We start from the raw sequence: 23,300 nt of genomic DNA, 5'->3' as shown, positions 1-23,300 counted from the left end.
AGGGGGGTTCCACCCCCGACCACCCTCCCTGGATCCTCCACTTCTAGTAATACACCTTTATAGTACATTCAACCAAGGAAGTTTGATATTGAGCTTCCTGAATGTAATCAATCAATAGAGATTGTTTATGAACCAAGGTATCAAAGTGCACTATAGTTGATTGAACATTTGATTTCCACCTTTGGATAGACATCTCACATATACATTCTACAATAATTTAATTGTTATGTCTTTCTATTGTGTTCTATACCAATCCATCTACAAGAAATGAATATCTAACTACAAAAGACTTACAAAGGTATGTCATATACAGAAAGATCAAAATATGGGCGTGGTTCATACAGGTAATCAAAAGTGATTACAACCAAAATTACAATCAAATCTTACCGAAGATCTTTTAAAGTCATTTTCTAATCTCTGCTCCAAGGGGAGGATAAGTTCTGAAAACAAAGCTTTGCTCTGTAATAGAAACAGCAAATAAAATTAATTTAATAGGATCATTATAAAACCTAGAGATTTTCTCTTGTTGAAGATGAAATCTCTGAATAAATAGAATATGTAATAAAGATATATTTGTTTTGTTCATGTTTTAATTCTTTAAAGAATTTAAAGTTCAATGATGAAAATTTTTGTTTTTCCTCTTAAAATTTTGAATGAAGAAACAAATTGCATTACCTCTAAAAGAAAACCTTTTTTTTTATTTTAGAAAAAAAAAGCATAAATAAAAAAGCCTAGTAAGTACCATGGTGGATTCAGAAATTTCTCACAGCTGATCAGATCCAGAACTATTCATTTTGACCAAGATCACATATTTACATATATAATAAACACTCACAATTTATTATTACTAAATTTTTGAGTTTTTTAAGTTGAATAATGTCCTCATATTGAATTGAAAATCTGTTCAGAATATGAAAAGAATATTTTAGTACATAGTTTTATTCATTTTATAAGAACTGTCTCCATGGTGACATTATGCTTAAAAAGTATTTAATATGTTCTGACTTATTTCTCAGTGCTTTACAAATATAAAAGTTCAATCCCAGTCTTAAATTCATTGACAAAAAAAATGTAAAGATTACACCTATAATTAAAATTTACCTGAAAACTTATGTTAATATAGGGGAGGGCAGACATAATACACTATATTTAAATGCATCATATTATAAATGTTTGATTTAACAATTATTCTTTTCAATATTCATGGTCTGTTCACTATTTCAATAAATATGCACTTTTGAAAATTTGCATCTAACTGGTGCATGTGAAGTGTAAAAAAGTAGGTCCTTCAGAATTTCAATGGCAAGTGGATTTAAAATATCAATTAAGCCATGAAAAATTCACATAAATTTTGTTATCTGTAATATGAATAAAACGAGTTTTGGGGACATATGAATAGGACAGCAGCCAAACAATACAAAAAGACATTAAGATGCCATCAGATGCCCACTATATATTTTAAGGCTCTAATAAACCCAAATCTAGAAACAAAATGTCAATAGATTTACATCTACTCACAGATCTATCACCAAAACCATCAGAGGAACACATCTTAGCTTTGTACATTTTGTTATTTCGCGGGGGAAAATTTTCTCAATAAAAACGTATGGAATGGTAACACAATACCAATATTGAGTATAAGAAGATGTGGTATGTGTGCCAATGAGACAAATCATTTGTAAAAGTAAACCATTATAGGTCAAAGTACACTACGTTTTTTTTCTTTCATTTTTTCCCTTCATATTTCTGTTCTACACTTTCCTATCAAAATAAAATTCCTGAGCTCATACTACAATATTCCAGGAACGGTTAGTTAATGGCTGGCCTGCTAACCGTTTGATAGACGAAATTATGATAATACTCACATTTTCCTCGATTCTTGACTGGATTTCTTTTTGAGCTTCGGCAATCTGATATATAGCTTCACCTACAAAATAAATTTGTACCTTTATATGTTATATTCAGGTTATATTTGTGTCATTGGGACGCTGTTTCGTTGGTACATGAGATCGTACATACTAACCCCGATGATATCCATCTAGACATTAGAAGATGTGTTATGAGTAAATGGCTTAACTCAATCAAAAGACATATTAACACAAGCGCCCTGCACTAAACGAATAAATGTGATGTGTACAATAGAGCCCTTTAATTGGTACTAAAATGTTACCTTTTCTTATTCTTATACACACATATGCAGTCTTTTTGTAAGTCTTCTTCTCCTGACAAAGTCATATCCATTACAAGAAAAAGGACAGCGTATCAAGAACCAAAAGAAAGTATTCAAAAGGACTAACAAGTATGCAGATCCTGCTCCACATGTGGAACCTGTCGTTAACAAGGTTCACATCTTTAATGGCATGTTTTCTTTTATGGTAAATAAACATCGCAATAACATTTAAATAATTTACGGTGTCAAGATGGGCTCTGCAAAACTAGAAGCTGGGGTGATTACTTGGGACAGTATGACTATATTGGTGTTCATAGCAAACAGTTACACGAAAACACCATGGATTCATATATATGCAGATATGCATGCCGCATAAACTGAAGAAAATAAAAGATTTTCTCATTAGCGTACACAACAATACTACATTGCCTTATTACAGCCGAAGTGTGCATTCGTCCTCCTAATAACAAAAGCCTTAATTTGCTCTGGTTCTCCGTGTGAATGCAGATGCAGTACTTTTAACAAATTTAAATGATTTAAAGGGATATTGTATATTAAAATAACTCTTATATTCAAGCCATTATGTAATATGTATACAGGTGACTTCTAGGTAACTTTTGTTTTCAAAACAAATCATAACAAAGATATTGATAGGCAGGTCTTATTTGATTTTCCACTGACGCACACACAGACAGGCGTTGGAACGGAAAATAGTTAACCGATGTGCTAAATCTTGTCTGTTTGTAGTGACATCGTCTTCGGTGATCGGAAATAACATTAGGATGATAGAAATGTAAATAAAGTTAATAGTTTAATGATGACACGTGTGTCCTGTCTGTAGGAAGTTTGTAACTGTTTTAAAGTTCAATGTCTTTAAAGTTAACATGTAAAATAACAAACTTATCCATTACAGGGTTACGGTGTTAGTCAGTTTAACTGTCGAAAAAATGAAAACTCAGTTCAAATCCTAATGCATCACACTTTGTGTCTAGTATTCAGAGGTATACTCTGGTAAAATCATAATGCAACACACTTTGTGTCTAGTATTCAGAGGTATACTCTGGTAAAATTATAATGCAACACACTTTGTGTCTAGTATTCAGAGGTACACTCTGGTAAAATCATAATGCAACACACTTAGTGTCTAGTATTCAGAGGTATACTCTGGTAAAATCCTTAAGCATCACACTTTGTGTCTAGTATTCAGAGGTATACTCTGGTAAAATCATAATGCAACACACTTAGTGTCTAGTATTCAGAGGTAAACTCTGTTAAAATCCTTAAGAAACACACTTTGTGTCTAGTATTCAGAGGTATACTCTGGTAAAATCATAATGCAACACACTTAGTGTCTAGTATTCAGAGGTATACTCTGGTAAAATCCTAATGCAACACACTTTGTGTCTAGTATTCAGAGGTATACTCTGGTAAAATCCTAATGCAACACACTTTGTGTCTAGTATTCAGAGGTATACGCTGGTAAAATCATAATGCAACACACTTTGTGTCTAGTATTCAGAGGTATACTCTGGTAAAATTATAATGCAACACACTTTGTGTCTAGTATTCAGAGGTATACTCTGTTAAAATTATAATGCAACCACTTTGTGTCTAGTATTCAGAGGTATACTCTGGTAAAATTATAATGCAACACACTTTGTGTCTAGTATTCAGAGGTATAATCTGGTAAAATCATAATGCAACACACTTTGTGTCTAGTATTCAGAGGTATACTCTGGTAAAATTATAATGCAACACACTTTGTGTCTAGTATTCAGAGGTATACTCTGGTAAAATCCTAATGCATCACACTTTGTGTCTAGTACTCAGCGGTATACTCTGGTAAAATCCTAAAGCAATACACTTTGTGTTTAGTATTCAGAGGTATAATCTGGTAAAATCCTAAAGCAACACACTTTGTGTCTAGTATTCATAGGTATACTCTGGTAAAATCCTAATGCATCACACTTTGTGTCTAGTATTCAGAGGTAAACTCTGGTAAAATCCTAAAGCAACACACTTTGTGTCTAGTATTCAGAGGTATAATCTGTTAAAATCCTTAAGCATCACACTTTGTGTCTAGTATTCAGAGGTATACTCTGGTAAAATCATAATGCAACACACTTAGTGTCTAGTATTCAGAGGTATACTCTGGTAAAATCCTAATGCAACACACTGTGTCTAGTATTCAGAGGTATACTCTGGTAAAATCCTAATGCATCACACTTTGTGTCTAGTATTCAGAGGTATACTCTGGTAAAATCCTAATGCAACACACTTTGTGTCTAGTATTCAGAGGTATACTCTGGTAAAATTATAATGCAACACACTTTGTGTCTAGTATTCAGAGGTACACTCTGGTAAAATCATAATGCAACACACTTAGTGTCTAGTATTCAGAGGTATACTCTGGTAAAATCCTTAAGCATCACACTTTGTGTCTAGTATTCAGAGGTATACTCTGGTAAAATCATAATGCAACACACTTAGTGTCTAGTATTCAGAGGTATAATCTGTTAAAATCCTTAAGAAACACACTTTGTGTCTAGTATTCAGAGGTATACTCTGGTAAAATCATAATGCAACACACTTAGTGTCTAGTATTCAGAGGTATACTCTGGTAAAATCCTAATGCAACACACTTTGTGTCTAGTATTCAGAGGTATACTCTGGTAAAATTATAATGCAACACACTTTGTGTCTAGTATTCAGAGGTACACTCTGGTAAAATCATAATGCAACACACTTAGTGTCTAGTATTCAGAGGTTTACTCTGGTAAAATCCTTAAGCATCACACTTTGTGTCTAGTATTCAGAGGTATACTCTGGTAAAATCATAATGCAACACACTTAGTGTCTAGTATTCAGAGGTATACTCTGTTAAAATCCTTAAGAAACACACTTTGTGTCTAGTATTCAGAGGTATACTCTGGTAAAATCATAATGCAACACACTTAGTGTCTAGTATTCAGAGGTATACTCTGGTAAAATCCTAATGCAACACACTTTGTGTCTAGTATTCAGAGGTATACTCTGGTAAAATCCTAATGCAACACACTTTGTGTCTAGTATTCAGAGGTATACGCTGGTAAAATCATAATGCAACACACTTTGTGTCTAGTATTCAGAGGTATACTCTGGTAAAATTATAATGCAACACACTTTGTGTCTAGTATTCAGAGGTATACTCTGTTAAAATTATAATGCAACACACTTTGTGTCTAGTATTCAGAGGTATACTCTGGTAAAATTATAATGCAACACACTTTGTGTCTAGTATTCAGAGGTATAATCTGGTAAAATCATAATGCAACACACTTTGTGTCTAGTATTCAGAGGTATACTCTGGTAAAATTATAATGCAACACACTTTGTGTCTAGTATTCAGAGGTATACTCTGGTAAAATCCTAATGCATCACACTTTGTGTCTAGTACTCAGAGGTATACTCTGGTAAAATCCTAAAGCAACACACTTTGTGTCTAGTATTCAGAGGTATAATCTGGTAAAATCCTAAAGCAACACACTTTGTGTCTAGTATTCCGAGGTATACTCTGGTAAAATCCTAATGCATCACACTTTGTGTCTAGTATTCAGAGGTAAACTCTGGTAAAATCCTAAAGCAACACACTTTGTGTCTAGTATTCAGAGGTATAATCTGTTAAAATCCTTAAGCATCACACTTTGTGTCTATTATTCAGAGGTATACTCTGGTAAAATCATAATGCAACACACTTAGTGTCTAGTATTCAGAGGTATACTCTGGTAAAATCCTAATGCAACACACTGTGTCTAGTATTCAGAGGTATACTCTGGTAAAATCCTAATGCAACACACTTTGTGTCTAGTATTCAGAGGTATACTCTGTTAAAATCCTTAAGCATCACACTTTGTGTCTAGTATTCAGAGGTATACTCTGGTAAAATCATAATGCAACACACTTAGTGTCTAGTATTCAGAGGTATACTCTGGTAAAATCCTAATGCAACACACTTTGTGTCTAGTATTCAGAGGTATACTCTGGTAAAATTATAATGCAACACACTTTGTGTCTAGTATTCAGAGGTATACTCTGTTAAAATTACAATGCAACACACTTTGTGTCTAGTATTCAGAGGTATACTCTGGTAAAATTATAATGCAACACACTTTGTGTCTAGTATTCAGAGGTATACTCTGGTAAAATCATAATGCAACACACTTTGTGTCTAGTATTCAGAGGTATACTCTGGTAAAATTATAATGAAACACACTTTGTGTCTAGTATTCAGAGGTAAACTCTGGTAAAATCCTAATGCATCACACTTTGTGTCTAGTACTCAGAGGTATACTCTGGTAAAATCCTAAAGCAACACACTTTGTGTCTAGTATTCAGAGGTATACTCTGGTAAAATCCTAATGCATCACACTTTGTGTCTAGTATTCAGAGGTATACTCTGGTAAAATCCTAATGCAACACACTTTGTGTCTAGTATTCAAAGGTATACTCTGTTAAAATCATAATGCAACACACTTTGTGTCTAGTATTCAGAGGTATACTCTGGTAAAATCATAATGCAACACACTTTGTGTCTAGTATTCAGAGGTATACTCTGGTAAAATTATAATGAAACACACTTTGTGTCTAGTATTCAGAGGTAAACTCTGGTAAAATCCTAATGCATCACACTTTGTGTCTAGTACTCAGAGGTATACTCTGGTAAAATCCTAAAGCAACACACTTTGTGTCTAGTATTCAGAGGTATACTCTGGTAAAATCCTAATGCATCACACTTTGTGTCTAGTATTCAGAGGTATACTCTGGTAAAATCCTAATGCAACACACTTTGTGTCTAGTATTCAAAGGTATACTCTGTTAAAATCATAATGCAACACACTTTGTGTCTAGTATTCAGAGGTATAATCTGGTAAAATTATAATGCAACACACTTTGTGTCTAGTATTCAGAGGTATACTCTGGTAAAATTATAATGCAACACACTTTGTGTCTAGTATTCAAAGGTATACTCTGTTAAAATCATAATGCAACACACTTTGTGTCTAGTACTCAGAGGTATACTCTGGTAAAATCCTAATGCAACACACTTTGTGTCTAGTATTCAGAGGTAAACTCTGGTAAAATCCTAATGCAACACACTAGTTAGTCTAGTACTCAGAGGTATACTCTGGTAAAATCATAATGCAACACACTGTGTCTAGTATTCAGAGGTATACTCTGGTAAAATCCTAATGCAACACACTTTGTGTCTAGTATTCAGAGGTATACTCTGGTAAAATCCTAATGCAACACACTATTTAGTCTAGTACTCAGAGGAGATCTCCAATCACATCTTAAGCAACACACTTTTTTGATTAGAACTCAGAGCAGAACTCTTGACACTTTCTAAAGCAACACACTGTGCTGATCAACACTCAGAGGAGAACTCTAGTCACACCCTTAAGCAACTAGATTGTTGTCTAGTACCGAGAGGAGAACTCTGGTCACACCCTAAAGCAACAAACGAGTTTGGTACTCAGAGATTAACTAGGGTCACTACCAAAAGCAACTGTTTTGTCTAGTACTCAGAGGACAACTAGGGTCACTACCAAAAGCAACTAACTGTTTTGTCTAGTACTCAGAGGACAACTAGGGTCACTACCAAAAGCAACTAACTGGTTGGTCTAGTACTCAGAGAACAACTAGGGTCACTACCAAAAACAACTAACTGGTTGGTCTAGTACTCAGAGGACAACTAGGGTCACTACCAAAAGCAACTAACTGGTTGGTCTAGTACTCAGAGGACAACTAGGGTCACTACCAAAAGCAACTAACTGTTTTGTCTAGTACTCAGAGGACAACTAGGGTCACTACCAAAAACAACTAACTGGTTGGTCTAGTACTCTGAGAACAATTAGGGTCACTACCAAAAGCAACTAACTGGTTGGTCTAGTACTCAGAGGACAACTAGGGTCACTACCAAAAACAACTAACTGGTTGGTCTAGTACTCAGAGGACAACTAGGGTCACTACCAAAAGCAACACACTGTTGTGTCTAGTACTCAGAGGACAACTAGGGTCACTACCAAAATCAACTAACTGGTTGGTCTAGTACTCAGAGGACAACTAGGGTCACTACCAAAAGCAACTAACTGTGTTGTCTAGTACTCAGAGAACAACTAGGGTCACTACCAAAAGCAACTAACTGTTTTGTCTAGTACTCAGAGGACAACTAGGGGCACTACCAAAAGCAACTAACTGTGTTGTCTAGTACTCAGAGAACAACTAGGGTCACTACCAAAAGCAACTAACTGTTTTGTCTAGTACTCAGAGGACAACTAGGGGCACTACCAAAAGCAACAAACTGTGTTGTCTAGTACTCAGAGAACAACTAGGGTCACTACCAAAAGCAACTAACTGGTTGGTCTAGTACTCGAAGAACAACTAGGGTCACTACCAAAAGCAACTAACTGGTTGGTCTAGTACTCAGAGAACAACTAGGGTCACTACCAAAAGCAACAAACTGTGTTGTCTAGTACTCAGAGAACAACTAGGGTCACTACCAAAAGCAACTAACTGTTTTGTCTAGTACTCAGAGGACAACTAGGGTCACTACCAAAAACAACTAACTGGTTGGTCTAGTACTCAGAGGACAACTAGGGTCACTACCAAAAGCAACTAACTGTTTGGTCTAGTACTCAAAGAACAACTAGGGTCACTACCAAAAGCAACTAACTGGTTGGTCTAGTACTCAGAGAACAATTAGGGTCACTACCAAAAGCAACTAACTGTTTTGTCTAGTACTCAGAGGACAACTAGGGTCACTACCAAAAACAACTAACTGGTTGGTCTAGTACTCAGAGGACAACTAGGGTCACTACCAAAAGCAACTAACTGGTTGGTCTAGTACTCAGAGAACAACTAGGGTCACTACCAAAAGCAACTAACTGGTTGGTCTAGTACTCAGAGAACAACTAGGGTCACTACCAAAATCAACTAACTGGTTGGTCTAGTACTCAGAGGACAACTAGGGTCACTACCAAAATCAACTAACTGGTTGGTCTAGTACTCAGAGAACAACTAGGGTCACTACCAAAAGCAACTAACTGGTTGGTCTAGTACTCACAGAACAACTAGGGTCACTACCAAAAGCAACTAACTGGTTGGTCTAGTACTCAGAGAACAACTAGGGTCACTACCAAAAGCAACTAACTGGTTGGTCTAGTACTCAGAGAACAACTAGGGTCACTACCAAAAGCAACTAACTGTTGTGTCTAGTACTCAGAGGACAACTAGGGTCACTACCAAAAACAACTAACTGTTTGGTCTAGTACTCACAGAACAACTAGGGTCACTACCAAAAGCAACTAACTGTTTGGTCTAGTACTCACAGAACAACTAGGGTCACTACCAAAAACAACTAACTGGTTGGTCTAGTACTCAGAGAACAACTAGGGTCACTACCAAAATCAACTAACTGGTTGGTCTAGTACTCAGAGGACAACTAGGGTCACTACCAAAAGCAACTAACTGGTTGGTCTAGTACTATGAGGACAACTAGGGTCACTACCAAAAACAACTAACTGGTTGGTCTAGTACTCAGAGGACAACTAGGGTCACTACCAAAATCAACTAACTGGTTGGTCTAGTACTCAGAGAACAACTAGGGTCACTACCAAAAGCAACTAACTGGTTGGTCTAGTACTCAGAGAACAACTAGGGTCACTACCAAAAGCAACTAACTGGTTGGTCTAGTACTCAGAGGACAACTAGGGTCACTACCAAAAACAACTAACTGGTTGGTCTAGTACTCAGAGGACAACTAGGGTCACTACCAAAAGCAACACACTGTTGTGTCTAGTACTCAGAGAACAACTAGGGTCACTACCAAAAGCAACTAACTGTTTGGTCTAGTACTCAGAGAACAACTAGGGTCACTACCAAAAACAACTAACTGGTTGGTCTAGTACTCAGAGAACAATTAGGGTCACTACCAAAAGCAACTAACTGGTTGGTCTAGTACTCAGAGAACAACTAGGGTCACTACCAAAAGCAACTAACTGGTTGGTCTAGTACTCAGAGAACAACTAGGGTCACTACCAAAATCAACTAACTGGTTGGTCTAGTACTCACAGAACAACTAGGGTCACTACCAAAAGCAACTAACTGTTTGGTCTAGTACTCAAAGAACAACTAGGGTCACTACCAAAAGCAACTAACTGGTTGGTCTAGTACTCACAGAACAACTAGGGTCACTACCAAAAGCAACTAACTGGTTGGTCTAGTACTCAGAGAACAACTAGGGTCACTACCAAAAGCAACTAACTGGTTGGTCTAGTACTCAGAGAACAACTAGGGTCACTACCAAAAGCAACTAACTGTTGTGTCTAGTACTCAGAGGACAACTAGGGTCACTACCAAAAACAACTAACTGGTTGGTCTAGTACTCAGAGGACAACTAGGGTCACTACCAAAAACAACTAACTGGTTGGTCTAGTACTCAGAGGACAACTAGGGTCACTACCAAAATCAACTAACTGGTTGGTCTAGTACTCAGAGAACAACTAGGGTCACTACCAAAAGCAACTAACTGGTTGGTCTAGTACTCAGAGAACAACTAGGGTCACTACCAAAAGCAACTAACTGGTTGGTCTAGTACTCAGAGGACAACTAGGGTCACTACCAAAAACAACTAACTGGTTGGTCTAGTACTCAGAGGACAACTAGGGTCACTACCAAAAGCAACACACTGTTGTGTCTAGTACTCAGAGAACAACTAGGGTCACTACCAAAAGCAACTAACTGGTTGGTCTAGTACGCAGAGAACAAATAGGGTCACTACCAAAAACAACTAACTGGTTGGTCTAGTACTCAGAGAACAATTAGGGTCACTACCAAAAGCAACACACTGTTGTGTCTAGTACTCAGAGAACAAATATGGTCACTACCAAAATCAACTAACTGGTTGGTCTAGTACTCAGAGAACAACTAGGGTCACTACCAAAAACAACTAACTGGTTGGTCTAGTACTCAGAGAACAATTAGGGTCACTACCAAAAGCAACTAACTGGTTGGTCTAGTACTCAGAGAACAACTAGGGTCACTACCAAAAGCAACTAACTGGTTGGTCTAGTACTCAGAGAACAACTAGGGTCACTACCAAAATCAACTAACTGGTTGGTCTAGTACTCACAGAACAACTAGGGTCACTACCAAAAGCAACTAACTGTTTGGTCTAGTACTCAAAGAACAACTAGGGTCACTACCAAAAGCAACTAACTGGTTGGTCTAGTACTCAGAGGACAACTAGGGTCACTACCAAAAGCAACACACTGTTGTGTCTAGTACTCAGAGGACAACTAGGGTCACTACCAAAAGCAAGTAACTGTTGTGTCTAGTACTCAGAGGACAACTAGGGTCACTACCAAAAGCAACTAACTGTGTTGTCTAGTACTCAGAGAACAACTAGGGTCACTACCAAAAGCAACTAACTGTTTTGTCTAGTACTCAGAGGACAACTAGGGGCACTACCAAAAGCAACAAACTGTTTTGTCTAGTACTCAGAGGACAACTAGGGTCACTACCAAAATCAACTAACTGGTTGGTCTAGTACTCAGAGAACAACTAGGGTCACTACCAAAAGCAACTAACTGGTTGGTCTAGTACTCGAAGAACAACTAGGGTCACTACCAAAAGCAACTAACTGGTTGGTCTAGTACTCAGAGAACAACTAGGGTCACTACCAAAAGCAACAAACTGTGTTGTCTAGTACTCAGAGAACAACTAGGGTCACTACCAAAAGCAACTAACTGTTTTGTCTAGTACTCAGAGAACAACTAGGGGCACTACCAAAAGCAACTAACTGTTTTGTCTAGTACTCAGAGGACAACTAGGGTCACTACCAAAAGCAACTAACTGGTTGGTCTAGTACTCACAGAACAACTAGGGTCACTACCAAAAGCAACTAACTGGTTGGTCTAGTACTCACAGAACAACTAGGGTCACTACCAAAAGCAACTAACTGTTTTGTCTAGTACTCAGAGGACAACTAGGGTCACTACCAAAAGCAACTAACTGTGTTGTCTAGTACTCAGAGGACAACTAGGGTCACTACCAAAAGCAACTAACTGTTTTGTCTAGTACTCAGAGGACAACTAGGGTCACTACCAAAAGCAACTAACTGGTTGGTCTAGTACTCAGAGGACAACTAGGGTCACTACCAAAAGCAACTAACTGTTTTGTCTAGTACTCAGAGGACAACTAGGGTCACTACCAAAAGCAACTAACTGTTTTGTCTAGTACTCAGAGAACAACTAGGGGCACTACCAAAAGCAACTAACTGTTTGGTCTAGTACTCGGAGAACAACTAGGGTCACTACCAAAAACAACTAACTGGTTGGTCTAGTACTCAGAGAACAACTAGGGTCACTACCAAAAGCAACTAACTGTTTTGTCTAGTACACCTAAAAGCAACATATTTTTGCTACTCACTATAGGAGTAGAACTCAGATCACATTTTAAACCAACTATCTTTCTTGTCTTGTACTCAGAGAGGACTCTGGTCCCAAACTAAATAAACAAACTTGTTTTGCATATAGCATCTGCTATCATGAAACAATGAAATTGACAGGAATTTATATTAAATGAAAAACAAGAACATATTTCTTAACACCAATAAGAAGTCATTAGATTTCACATGGACATGCACAATACACAATCTGTGACTTTACAACCATTCTATTTATTAGTTATGATTTAAACCAGGCTAAATTGGAGAGAAGGAAAAGAAGAAAATAGTTTCTGTTTGTTGACATTATACCACTTATGACGTTATGATATATTTGTTCTGACAGCCTTTTGTTATAATGCACTTATGATGCGGTCACAGTGTTATATGATGTATAGTCGGTAACAGATGTACATTTATAATTTGTATACAAAACATTTATGTTATATATGTTCATATAGATTTCTTGTATCTGCAACAAATCCTCCTACACATAATACTTGCAATAATCGAAAAAGTTTTACACAATGCTATTACATCTAGGCAAAAGTTGAGGCATGTGTTTTTCTTTCTCAAGATGCACGTGCAATTTTAATATGCTTATAAGATTCATATCGATTCATTTTTTTTTTTCGTACAAAATGTACATATTTTGCATTTACACGAAGTTGGATCGATCTACAACACACAAGAAACATTTGCACGAATTTCGAATTGCAAGTCTGTCACAGTCGCCGATATATCGGACGAAATCTTCGAAACTCATCATCCCGTTTCTACGTTGAAACTGTTCCTTTTTTTCAGAAAAAGGTGGCTGCAAGTGAAACATATCTTTCAAAATGATAGCACTTACAACGTCAGAATTCTTTGTTTTCATATTTTGCCGGAGAGTGTATACAAAAAATATAAGAGTTTAAAAAAAATGACTATATGTCTTTTATGTCATGATGATTTTTTGTCTGATAATTTTGTTTAAAGGCTACGTTGCACATGACATTATTTGAGAATATGTAATGAATTAATATAGCTCTACAAACAGAGCCTGCAGTTACCTGCATCCGCTCACTTGCTCGTCTTTTCTTTTTCTATGATATCTGCATACAAACACATTTTTTTTATCCCGATACCTTTCAAGAAGGATTCTGTTGTGGTTTTATTTTATAGTAAGATGTATATATAAAATAGCTATATAGTTACATTTAAGGTAAAACCAATAACTACATCAATATGCATTAAACAAGAACACTGAACACATTTTCCATCGATGAAATTGTGTTCAACAAAATGACCTAGTTAGACAACCCACGTGAATTGGTGTGTGCTTAAATGTCCAGTGACAAATATATTCCACGCACATATAGGGCGAGAATTGGTGTGTGCTTAAATGTCCAGTGAAAAATATATTCCACGCACATATAGGACGAGAACCAATTTAACAACATGGAACATCTAGCGCAAACTGTTTACACAAAATTTATTCGGTTTGAATGCACTCCCAAAATGAACCGTTATTTGAAAAAAGAACAATGGACCTTTTTCAGTCAAAGCAAAGATACTGTTTTAAGGGAGTAGGCTAAAGTTTTGAAAGAAAAGTTAATACAAGCGGTAAGGATAGATGTCCTTCATGAGAGAGGATTGAAGTTTTGAAAGAATATTTGTTCGTGGGGTCAATATCGTTGTTCATCTCTAGATATCATTCGAACTGTTATATCATATATCAGCATCCCGTCATGTTATATCATATATCAGCATCCCGTCATGTTATATCATAAGCCGGGATGAAGTTTTGAAACATCAATAAATACATTACTTTCATTTGATCTAGGGATATATGTTTGAATAATCTTTCATAACAATACATAACTGCTAGAAGGTATGGATTTTTTCACTGCTCAACGGATTGTTGTCAGATTGTATATATATGTATTATATGTAAATTAATGAAATGCTTGGTGATGCAAAGGGCAACATGTCATAAAAATTTATCTTGGTATTTTGCCTCTGAGCTAGTGTCATTATAAATTGTAATGCATCATGTTCATACAACGAATATCTCGTCTTTTTCACACCTGTTTCAGTAAACTATCTCCTTGTTCAACTGATCTCTGTCCTTTAAGGTCGTTTACGTTAGAAAAATAAATAGACCGCAGTGGCTGATGAACAATTTTCAAAAGGCAAATATCAGAATGAAAAAAAAAGTTTAAAAAAAAAAACATTAATTTTCGGAGTAGCTCGGGTGGTCTCGCTCCCTCGATCCGCTCTCTGAATCAAACCCTGAATCGCCTATTTGAAGATGTGTGGGTCTCGGTGACGACAGTGTTACTACAGGGTCATCATCGGATTCTCGGTGTTACAGTAGGATCTACAGCTACCTCTAACGGCTGTTTGGAGGGAAACAACATTTCTTTATTTCGACCAATTAAATTATATATGATGGGCATATGAAGAATACGGAAAATGCGATTATGAGACCTCAACCATTGTCAAAACAATCCATATGAACAGAAAATACGCTTTAACTAAATATTGTGTAGCACGAAACCTACTTAAACATATAAACCTTTGTTACAAATGGTGTAAATGGCAGATCAGAAAGTTTTTGTGGCATAAACTTGTTTCGATCAACCACATTTATGCCTGGAGATCCTGGCAGGAAAAAATCTCTGCAATATCCATCTAGAGATATATACTGAATCTGAAAGAACTTTACACACTTTTGATTGAATACAAGTCCTATCCCTAACGTTGTCTTTTCGGGAGACCACCCCCCCCCCCCCCCCTCAAAATCCAGGAACCATACCTTATTTTACCAATCTGGTAATTTTTAACTTTTGAAATGTACTTTATTTGTTATTTGAAATTGAGATCGATTGTCATGAAGATAAATCGGTGTAAATGAAATAGGAGTTTCCGATAATTATAAGCCTGTACATGACTATCTGTACATTTTATATTGGATTCGGGAAGTGATCAGTGAGAATCGCTGTTTATAGGGAAACAATTAAAATTCGCTCTTATTAGTCGTTGGCAACCAGCGGCGAAAGTCGCGACAGATCAAACTATAAATGGGATTGCATATTTTAAAAGTATTTCGTTAGTTATTATTAAAATTTTACTTCGTTGTTATTGAAAAAAATAAATTGCAAAAGACTAAATTTTGATATTATATACATTGTTGCAAATGTGCGAGTAGCCTGCACATATCATAGTATACGTGATGCATGATTTTTTTATTAGTTGTTAAAGGCTTTGACCTTTCTGTCAGTTAACTGCCAGTACTCTCACATCTGTACCTAGTGGTTTTTTTTGTTGTTGGGATGTACAAGTATCCGTCCACGTCCACTTGTATTTTTTTTTCCATCTGATGAGTTCGTTCTTATGTTGTACTGTTATACCGCTGTCCCAGGTTAGGGGGATCCCGCTTACATATTTAACCCCGCCACATTCTGTATGTATGTGCCTGTCCCAAGTCAGGATCCTGTAATTCAGTGGTTGTCGTTTGTTTATGTGTTACATATTTGTTTTTCGTTCATTTGTTGTACATAAATTAGGCCGTTAGTTTTCTCGTTTGAATTGATTTACATTGTCATTTAGGGGCCTCATGATTATAGCTGACTCTGCGGTATGGGCTTTGCTCATTGTTGAAGGCCGTACGGTGACCTATAGTTGTTAATGTGTGTGTCCTTTTCGTTGTCTCATTGACAATCATACCATATCTTTTTCAGATGATGGCTCAAAACTGCACTTTTGATAGATTTGGACAAATTTTGAGTATTTATCCAGAACACTTTTAAGATGAAGAAAGAAAACGTAACGTTTTCAGTGCTAAGATACATTGTAAAGACTGTGAATTTCAACTTCTTAATGTACGGCCAGTCTAATAGAGACGGCGGACAGTTCTGTGAAAATGACGGGCAGAATCAAAAGCTTAAACTAATCCATTTACTTACTTAAAGATTATGAAATTACCATTAACCGCTGAATTCGATATTTACATTTTTTGTACAAAAAAATAATATGTGGACATACCAGTATGTAGCCTAGCTAATTCAACATGTCTTTATACTAAATGTATATGTGATACAATATCTAAACCAATTTTGGAAAGTGCAGAAAACTTTTAAATCCTTAGAATTTTATATCTTTATTTATTTATGAAATGCACATTTATACCCATAGGGATTGAAGGCATATACAAACAATACAATACAATATACATAATGGAAAAATTTACATATATAAAGTGGTAAAACAGTACTATATATGCAGGCGTTGTGTCCACTACCCTCAGTGCAAATGACTTTTTAATGAACGGAACAGTAAGCTGCATAATATCAAATGAAGATAGAATTAATTGTAATCTATCTGCTTCAGACAATTTAAAGTATTCTGGACATATATTATTTATATCTTTTTCAAGCTGATTACGTAAAGATTTATTAATTTTACATTTTAAGAAAAAGTGGGTTTCATCTTCAACCGCATTTATAATATATGACCCGTGTTAATTACATTTCAAAGTTTGAGAAATAATTTAAATATCAGCAAGCTTTTATGGTATTCAAATATTCAATTTTTGGCAACAGAAAGATTCTGAAAACTGAATAGAAACAAAGTAAAAGATGTAGTCCACTTCCAGTTATATTGTCCTCTATACAAAAACCTTTTACAGAAGAATTTGATTAAATTGGTGATTTAAAATCAGAAATACATTTACTTAATCTGATGATTTGTTTAATGCCAGAGAGATGAGTAATTATTTAAGTCAATCGTTTCAAGTTCGTTGTCAGTTGGTCTACCCATGGAAGTAATATAGAGAATATAATACTTTCATGGTCTACCATAAGTGGTAATAGGATAGGAATAATTATCACTTTATTTACATTATTTGTCATGGTTTACATGGTGTACACCTAATATGCATTGTATCATATGTGCTTGGTCAACTGATATTTTATTAAATTGAATATCTAAATGGATTGCCACCTCCTTATAAAACAAAACCACAATAAAATGTTCAGGCGCGTAGCTCCCTATACGCTAACACGCAGTTGCGTGCACATCGATTCGGCATGCAAAAAAAATAATGGCAAAATAAAAATTTATAAATTGAATGTTAAAGGAAACACCTATGTTGTCACTTTTTTAATTGATGAAATATCATTAAATAACGGCATTTGGTTTCAAAATAAAAGTTTTATTGGAGATGATGGCAAAATCGGACAGTAACTTGTATCTTTTAAAAGATTTGAATTTGTAATACTCAGTCTAAGACATGTAGTTTTGGAGCACATTTTACAGTGTACGGTTCATCAGTTTGGAATGAGATGTACCAATCGGCGTTAGAATTATCAGAACTCTTCGATATCATTGAAAATATGCCGAGGCGATGTGGTCAGCAGACTACCGGAGTCAATCACCCTGCAAACACGCCAAAACAGTATTGGAAAGTCTCATTATTTTTAGCGTTCATAGACCATATGAAAAGGGAACTGGAGAGTGGAATCGTGTCTAGTATTATCAGAAAATCGCTTCTTTGTGCTGTATCTGCTTCATCGTGTTGTAGGACATATAACAGACGAACAAATCTCAACATTGTCTGAGACATACGAAACTGACCTGGCATGTAATTTTGACGAATTTAATTGGGAGGTCGCTCGATGCCGAACATGTACGCTGGTTTATAACATCTTGCGAGTGCTACCATGGGGATCTATCAGTCTACTACGTATGTTGAAAACAAATGTACGATCAACAATGAACAACGACATGCAGTTACTGCATATTCATCGGTATTTCAGTGTGAATATTGACAGTAATAAAGAAGTTTGTTTCTGCCTAGACCCGAAGAGCAGATTTTTGACGATTTTGAGTAAATTATGTATCACAAATATGTGTTGTTTATGTATTACTCTATTCAGAAGATTTATTAATAGTTTTACAATCATATATTTTTTATAAGTCCTGACTACATATAGCGCCTCTTTTAACCGTCCTATGACCGAAAACCGAAAAAAAAAACATTTTTCTGCATAAAAGGGTCCCAAATTTGTTTCGCCTCGCTCCGCTCGGCGGTAGTTGCTTGCACATCATTTCTTTCTAGCTACGCCCCTGATGTTCCAAATTGTCAGTTCGTTCTATTAACAATTAGATGTATACCTCCCTAAGCCAAATTTCAATTTCAAGAAGAAGAAACAAATATCAGAAGAAAAAGGTTGCAAATCGTTGTTTAAAGTAGTTTTAAGATAAATGTTAGAACTTTTTATAACAGCGAATGGTCCGTTTGTTGGAGCATGTGCTGTAAATATTAAAATGAAAAAGTATTTATTTTTGTAAATACTGTTATCGTTTGTTGTATCTGTGAAAAGTATAATATATCATGTCCCTGGTTGTATATCTTATGTATATAACCTTATATTTGACTTATTTTGAGGACCCTCAGGAAGATAAGCTTTGGCTAATAAGCTTTTGAAATAAAGATTGACTTTTCATGAAACTTATATCCCAATGGTCTTGTATTTTTAAAAATCAACAGAAAGCTGACAGACGGAGATATTTCAAATCTTCACCCCCGTTCAGCTACGATGTTGTGGGGCGGTTAACATATAGAAATATAGCCTAGCTGTTATATAGAGGATTTGATATGATGACTTTTTAATCAACAGAAATTAATGCCTACCTATATCTTCTGTTCCTCCTTTACATGTAGTCCGGGCGGTCTGTCCTACCCGTAATAACACTTCATTGTATGTTCTTGCAGCCGCTGCTACACCTGTTAAGAGTTAACTGATTTGTATGAATAAAAAATATTTTTTCACGCTACATTAGAACTTATATTGCATTACACGACAGAGGACCAAAATATGAGGGCTGATATGATACAATGTTAATATTGTTGCTTACTAGATTTTTTTCATATATCAAAACAAATTACAAGTCTTGTATAGCCCAAGTTTAAAACTGAATATATAATTATAATCCAAAGCCAAATAATTAAAAACTGAGAGTCAACTTTTTACTTTAGTTCTTCGTGCTATCATTGACCTCACAAACATTTTGTCTCAACCAAACCAAATGAAGATCAATTCTAAAATAATTGTCGTGGGCATCGAAATTCGTGTCATACTTTTTATCCTGGGACGATTTAAGTACATGTGACATAGTACTGGAACATATGCAATCATGGACTGCACCTCCCCATGTTGCACACACACATATATATATATATACTACACACACTTTTGGTACAAGGGTTTCAGCAAATGGACATGGAAAACTTCAGTGGAAAGGATAGTTTTGTAATTTGATTCAACCTTCAAGGCACTGAATAGTTTTTAAACAGTATCCCGGCAAATATATATAACCCTTTGTAATACCTGGTTCGAAATTGCATGCAATTACCACGCACGATGCATTGAGATAGACCTTTTATTGAAATATTTCTATAGTGTTATTTTTTCCCATATTGTTTTTAATTTTTCGCCATTTGTTTTTCTTCAGTCAATGACACCGAATTTTTAGAGTAGGAGCAGTGCATAGAAACAGTGATGACTACATACAACGATCTTCTTGCCTTAACAAAATCACTGTAAAAAGTTCTTGGATGTTCCATATAAAAATACCTTATCTATTTGTGTTTATACCAATCTTTTTATCATCAATTTAAATCTTCCAATCTTCATATTACGTTCCCTATGGATTTATCCGTGGAACATCTTCCTCATTTTTCATTCTATACGTTTTATATAAATATAACAAATGATATTTTGCGGAGGTAAATGTCTTCTTCATTCTAATATAATAACGTGTAATAAAAGAAGATATTAAGTTGGACGGATTACTTTTGTTTACTAATGGGATTAATTTGTAGAAAATGCCGTCAAGTAAGATATAAGTAAACATTGGGGGTTTATATTATTTCTCTATTATCTTAAGAGCACGGTCAACATATTGGAAAACGCGTTCCAAAGCAGTGTAGGACTATGGGGCTTACTTTTCAGAGTGTTGTGGGAAATAAACAGGTGGATACTATATTCTATCAAAATCATACACGATATCTTTAAGGGTTTTTTTTCTTTCTCGGGGGCAGTACATATAGCCGGCGAAATGTGGGGTCCATGTTTTGCCCTCTCTCAAAGAATCTACAAAAAAACTCCCTCTTCTCAAATCATTTTTAGTCTAGTACCCGGTGAAAGAAAGTAAAGATAGTCACTTTTCGCGTTAAAGTCTAAGGTCCCAAGATGACTGAAACGTAGCAGTTGCTTGCTTTACTTGATGTGCAGTGAGAAATATTTCATGCTTATTTTGGGTGAGAAGATACAATATGGTGGGACGGGACGACCAGTTTGAAGGTCGGAAAGATGGACAGCCATGGGAATATAATTAAGGATACTATTGTAATTATAAAAATCAGACGTAAATGTCAATTTAGTTGTTATATGATTAATATGGTTCCAGTTGTTTCTCTTCTCTGCAGTCACAATAATACTGTGTGTTGAATGTTGGCAAAATTTTGCAATACAACTGTCCAACTGCTATATATTTATATATATAGATAGAGAGAGAGAGGGTGAGTTGTTGCGATATTTTCTTTTTAACGTGCAGAGAACTTAGCATTCATCCTCCCTGCGGAACATGACATGTAGCTACCCCTTCGAGTTTATATATTTCAAAAGGCAAACGAACGCCGATTTCAGCAATGATTTTATTGTCGGAACTAGAAAACTCCAATGATAAAGACAGACGCCCATTTCAGCAAGAAGATTTGACGGAACGAGAAAACTCAAAAGATGATATAATTTGTATACCCAAGTCAGTCTTTGGTGCCTTGCAAGGAGCTTACCGATGTGCTGACCTCTTGCAGAATCAGCCGCTATCGTCCTCGAAAGTTCGAATATTAAGTGAATTTTAAATCATTATAAGGACTCACAGTCGAATTCATAATAATTTGGGGTGAATGATAAAATCTTAAGGGTTGTCATTTTGAAATATTAAATTCTTAGAAGATAACAATCTTAAAAACAGTAGACTTTAGGAAGTTATGGACTACATATACAAACAATAATAATAGAACCTTGAAAGAGGCGAGAGTAAAAAGTCTAACATGTAACTAACTTCTTTCGGGTATTCTTGCCCTCCAGGTTTGCCTGAGGCTTGCCTGAGTGATCAGTTGATGATCAATTAGGTACAGTATATAGTATATGTCTGTATTGTAATTTTTCTTTGGGATGTCTTGCCTTGGAAAATTGACATTCAAATATATTTTTATCAATGGAACAGGTGTTCGTATTTTTGTATTTGAAAAAAAATCCAAACAAAGTCTAAATTGAATTTTGTTGTTCGCTTTTCGTCCCTATTCGAGCTGTATCATTTTTTTAATTTTTGGACCTAACTATCGAAAAAAGACATAGCCCCGAGTAAATGTTTATCTGACGCCTAGAGTACGTGTTCACCTCACGCCCTGTGTAGGCCTGTAACCCTTCTTATCCTTCATGTCAAACAACCTGTCACTCAACTACAAGAATGACTAGGGTACTAATTTATAATGATAATCATTTATCTTGAGAGTGTAAACTACATTTAAAACAAACATACCAACCAACGCCTTGTGATAAACTTTCCCTGCTAATATAATCTGTCGTACACCCGGTGTAAAATTGTCTGTTAATCCCTGTAAATATACAAGAAAATTCTAGTTCAGAAAATAATAATAAATGAACTGAAAGATTGCTTATTTTGAAAATATAACATGCCATCTTAAAATTAAACTACACCCCTTCCCCATAGAAGTTTTAATCATATAGATCATACAATTGTAATGACATATATCATTGCTTTATATTCTCTGATCATACCAAGAATATAATAATGTTAATTCTTTTATCTTTTTACGTTTAAACAAACATGAAAAAGTAAACTGCGGTAAGATATAACGTTCTACAATATTAATTGCAAGTGACAACAAAATTAACATTAACAACTTTTTGCTGTATTAAATTCAAGAGGAATATGTATACATGTAATTTGTATCTTAAACACTATTTTATTTTAAAATATTGTTGTTATTTGATAGAAGAAAATATTAAATACATTATTAATCGATAATCATCGCTGTCACAATATTACGATTATGCATCTTAAATGACAGGTGTGGCCAGGTGTACCTACCTTATAAATTGTCTCCGTTAATTTGTGGGTCTCGTCGGTGTCCTTCATGTTTCTCTCTGCACTTAAAATCCACAAATAAAATAGATCCTCACATTAAAAACGTGTATCCTTGTTTCCGCAACAAGGACGTATATAAACAGCCAGGTGTATTACCGTTAGACGTCAAAGTTCAGAGGTAACAGGTAAAATCAATAATATGTATTATAGGTAAAAAATGATAAAATTTGTAAAGCTGACGTAATCGGATTATCTTTGTGAGTGTCAGATACATTGAAATGTGAAAAACCAGCTGATAAATAAGAGGTGAACACGTTTATTAAAAATGTTTTATTGCGATTTCATAATTTCAAACATCGCCTTTACATGTAGTTCGTATCATAAAGTCTTGTGTGTATATGATAATTCTTTTGTATAAATACCTCTATCTGGACCAAAATTAACACATCATACACTTATCAGAGTACTTGTGCATGGCAAAGG

General features: G+C 35.4%; 1 protein-coding gene across 5 annotated transcripts in view; it reads right to left on the bottom strand.

Annotated features, from left to right (window-relative positions):
- Nucleotides 1-23,031, bottom strand: part of LOC143046273 (BAR/IMD domain-containing adapter protein 2-like) — a 42,780-nt gene extending 19,749 nt beyond the window's left edge. For 3 of the 5 annotated variants that reach the window (XM_076219356.1, XM_076219355.1, XM_076219357.1), the window contains exons 1-5: nucleotides 22,821-23,031; nucleotides 22,248-22,323; nucleotides 19,333-19,425; nucleotides 1,866-1,927; nucleotides 388-459 (exon numbers count right to left, since the gene is read on the bottom strand). In XM_076219356.1, coding sequence (XP_076075471.1) covers nucleotides 388-459; nucleotides 1,866-1,927; nucleotides 19,333-19,425; nucleotides 22,248-22,323; nucleotides 22,821-22,868 — 351 coding nt within the window. In that variant the 5' untranslated portion in view covers nucleotides 22,869-23,031. The remainder of the gene's footprint in view (nucleotides 1-387; nucleotides 460-1,865; nucleotides 1,928-19,332; nucleotides 19,426-22,247; nucleotides 22,324-22,820) is intronic. The other 2 variants (XM_076219358.1, XM_076219359.1) reach the window with 2 other exon arrangements.
- Nucleotides 23,032-23,300: the final 269 nt, after the last annotated feature.

The sequence above is a fragment of the Mytilus galloprovincialis genome, chromosome 9, assembly GCF_965363235.1.
Source record: "Mytilus galloprovincialis chromosome 9, xbMytGall1.hap1.1, whole genome shotgun sequence".
In the NCBI taxonomy this organism is placed as follows: Eukaryota; Metazoa; Mollusca; class Bivalvia; order Mytilida; family Mytilidae; genus Mytilus; species Mytilus galloprovincialis.
The sequence above is the reverse complement of the archived record's forward strand: the minus strand, read 5'-3'. Positions and strand labels throughout refer to the sequence as shown.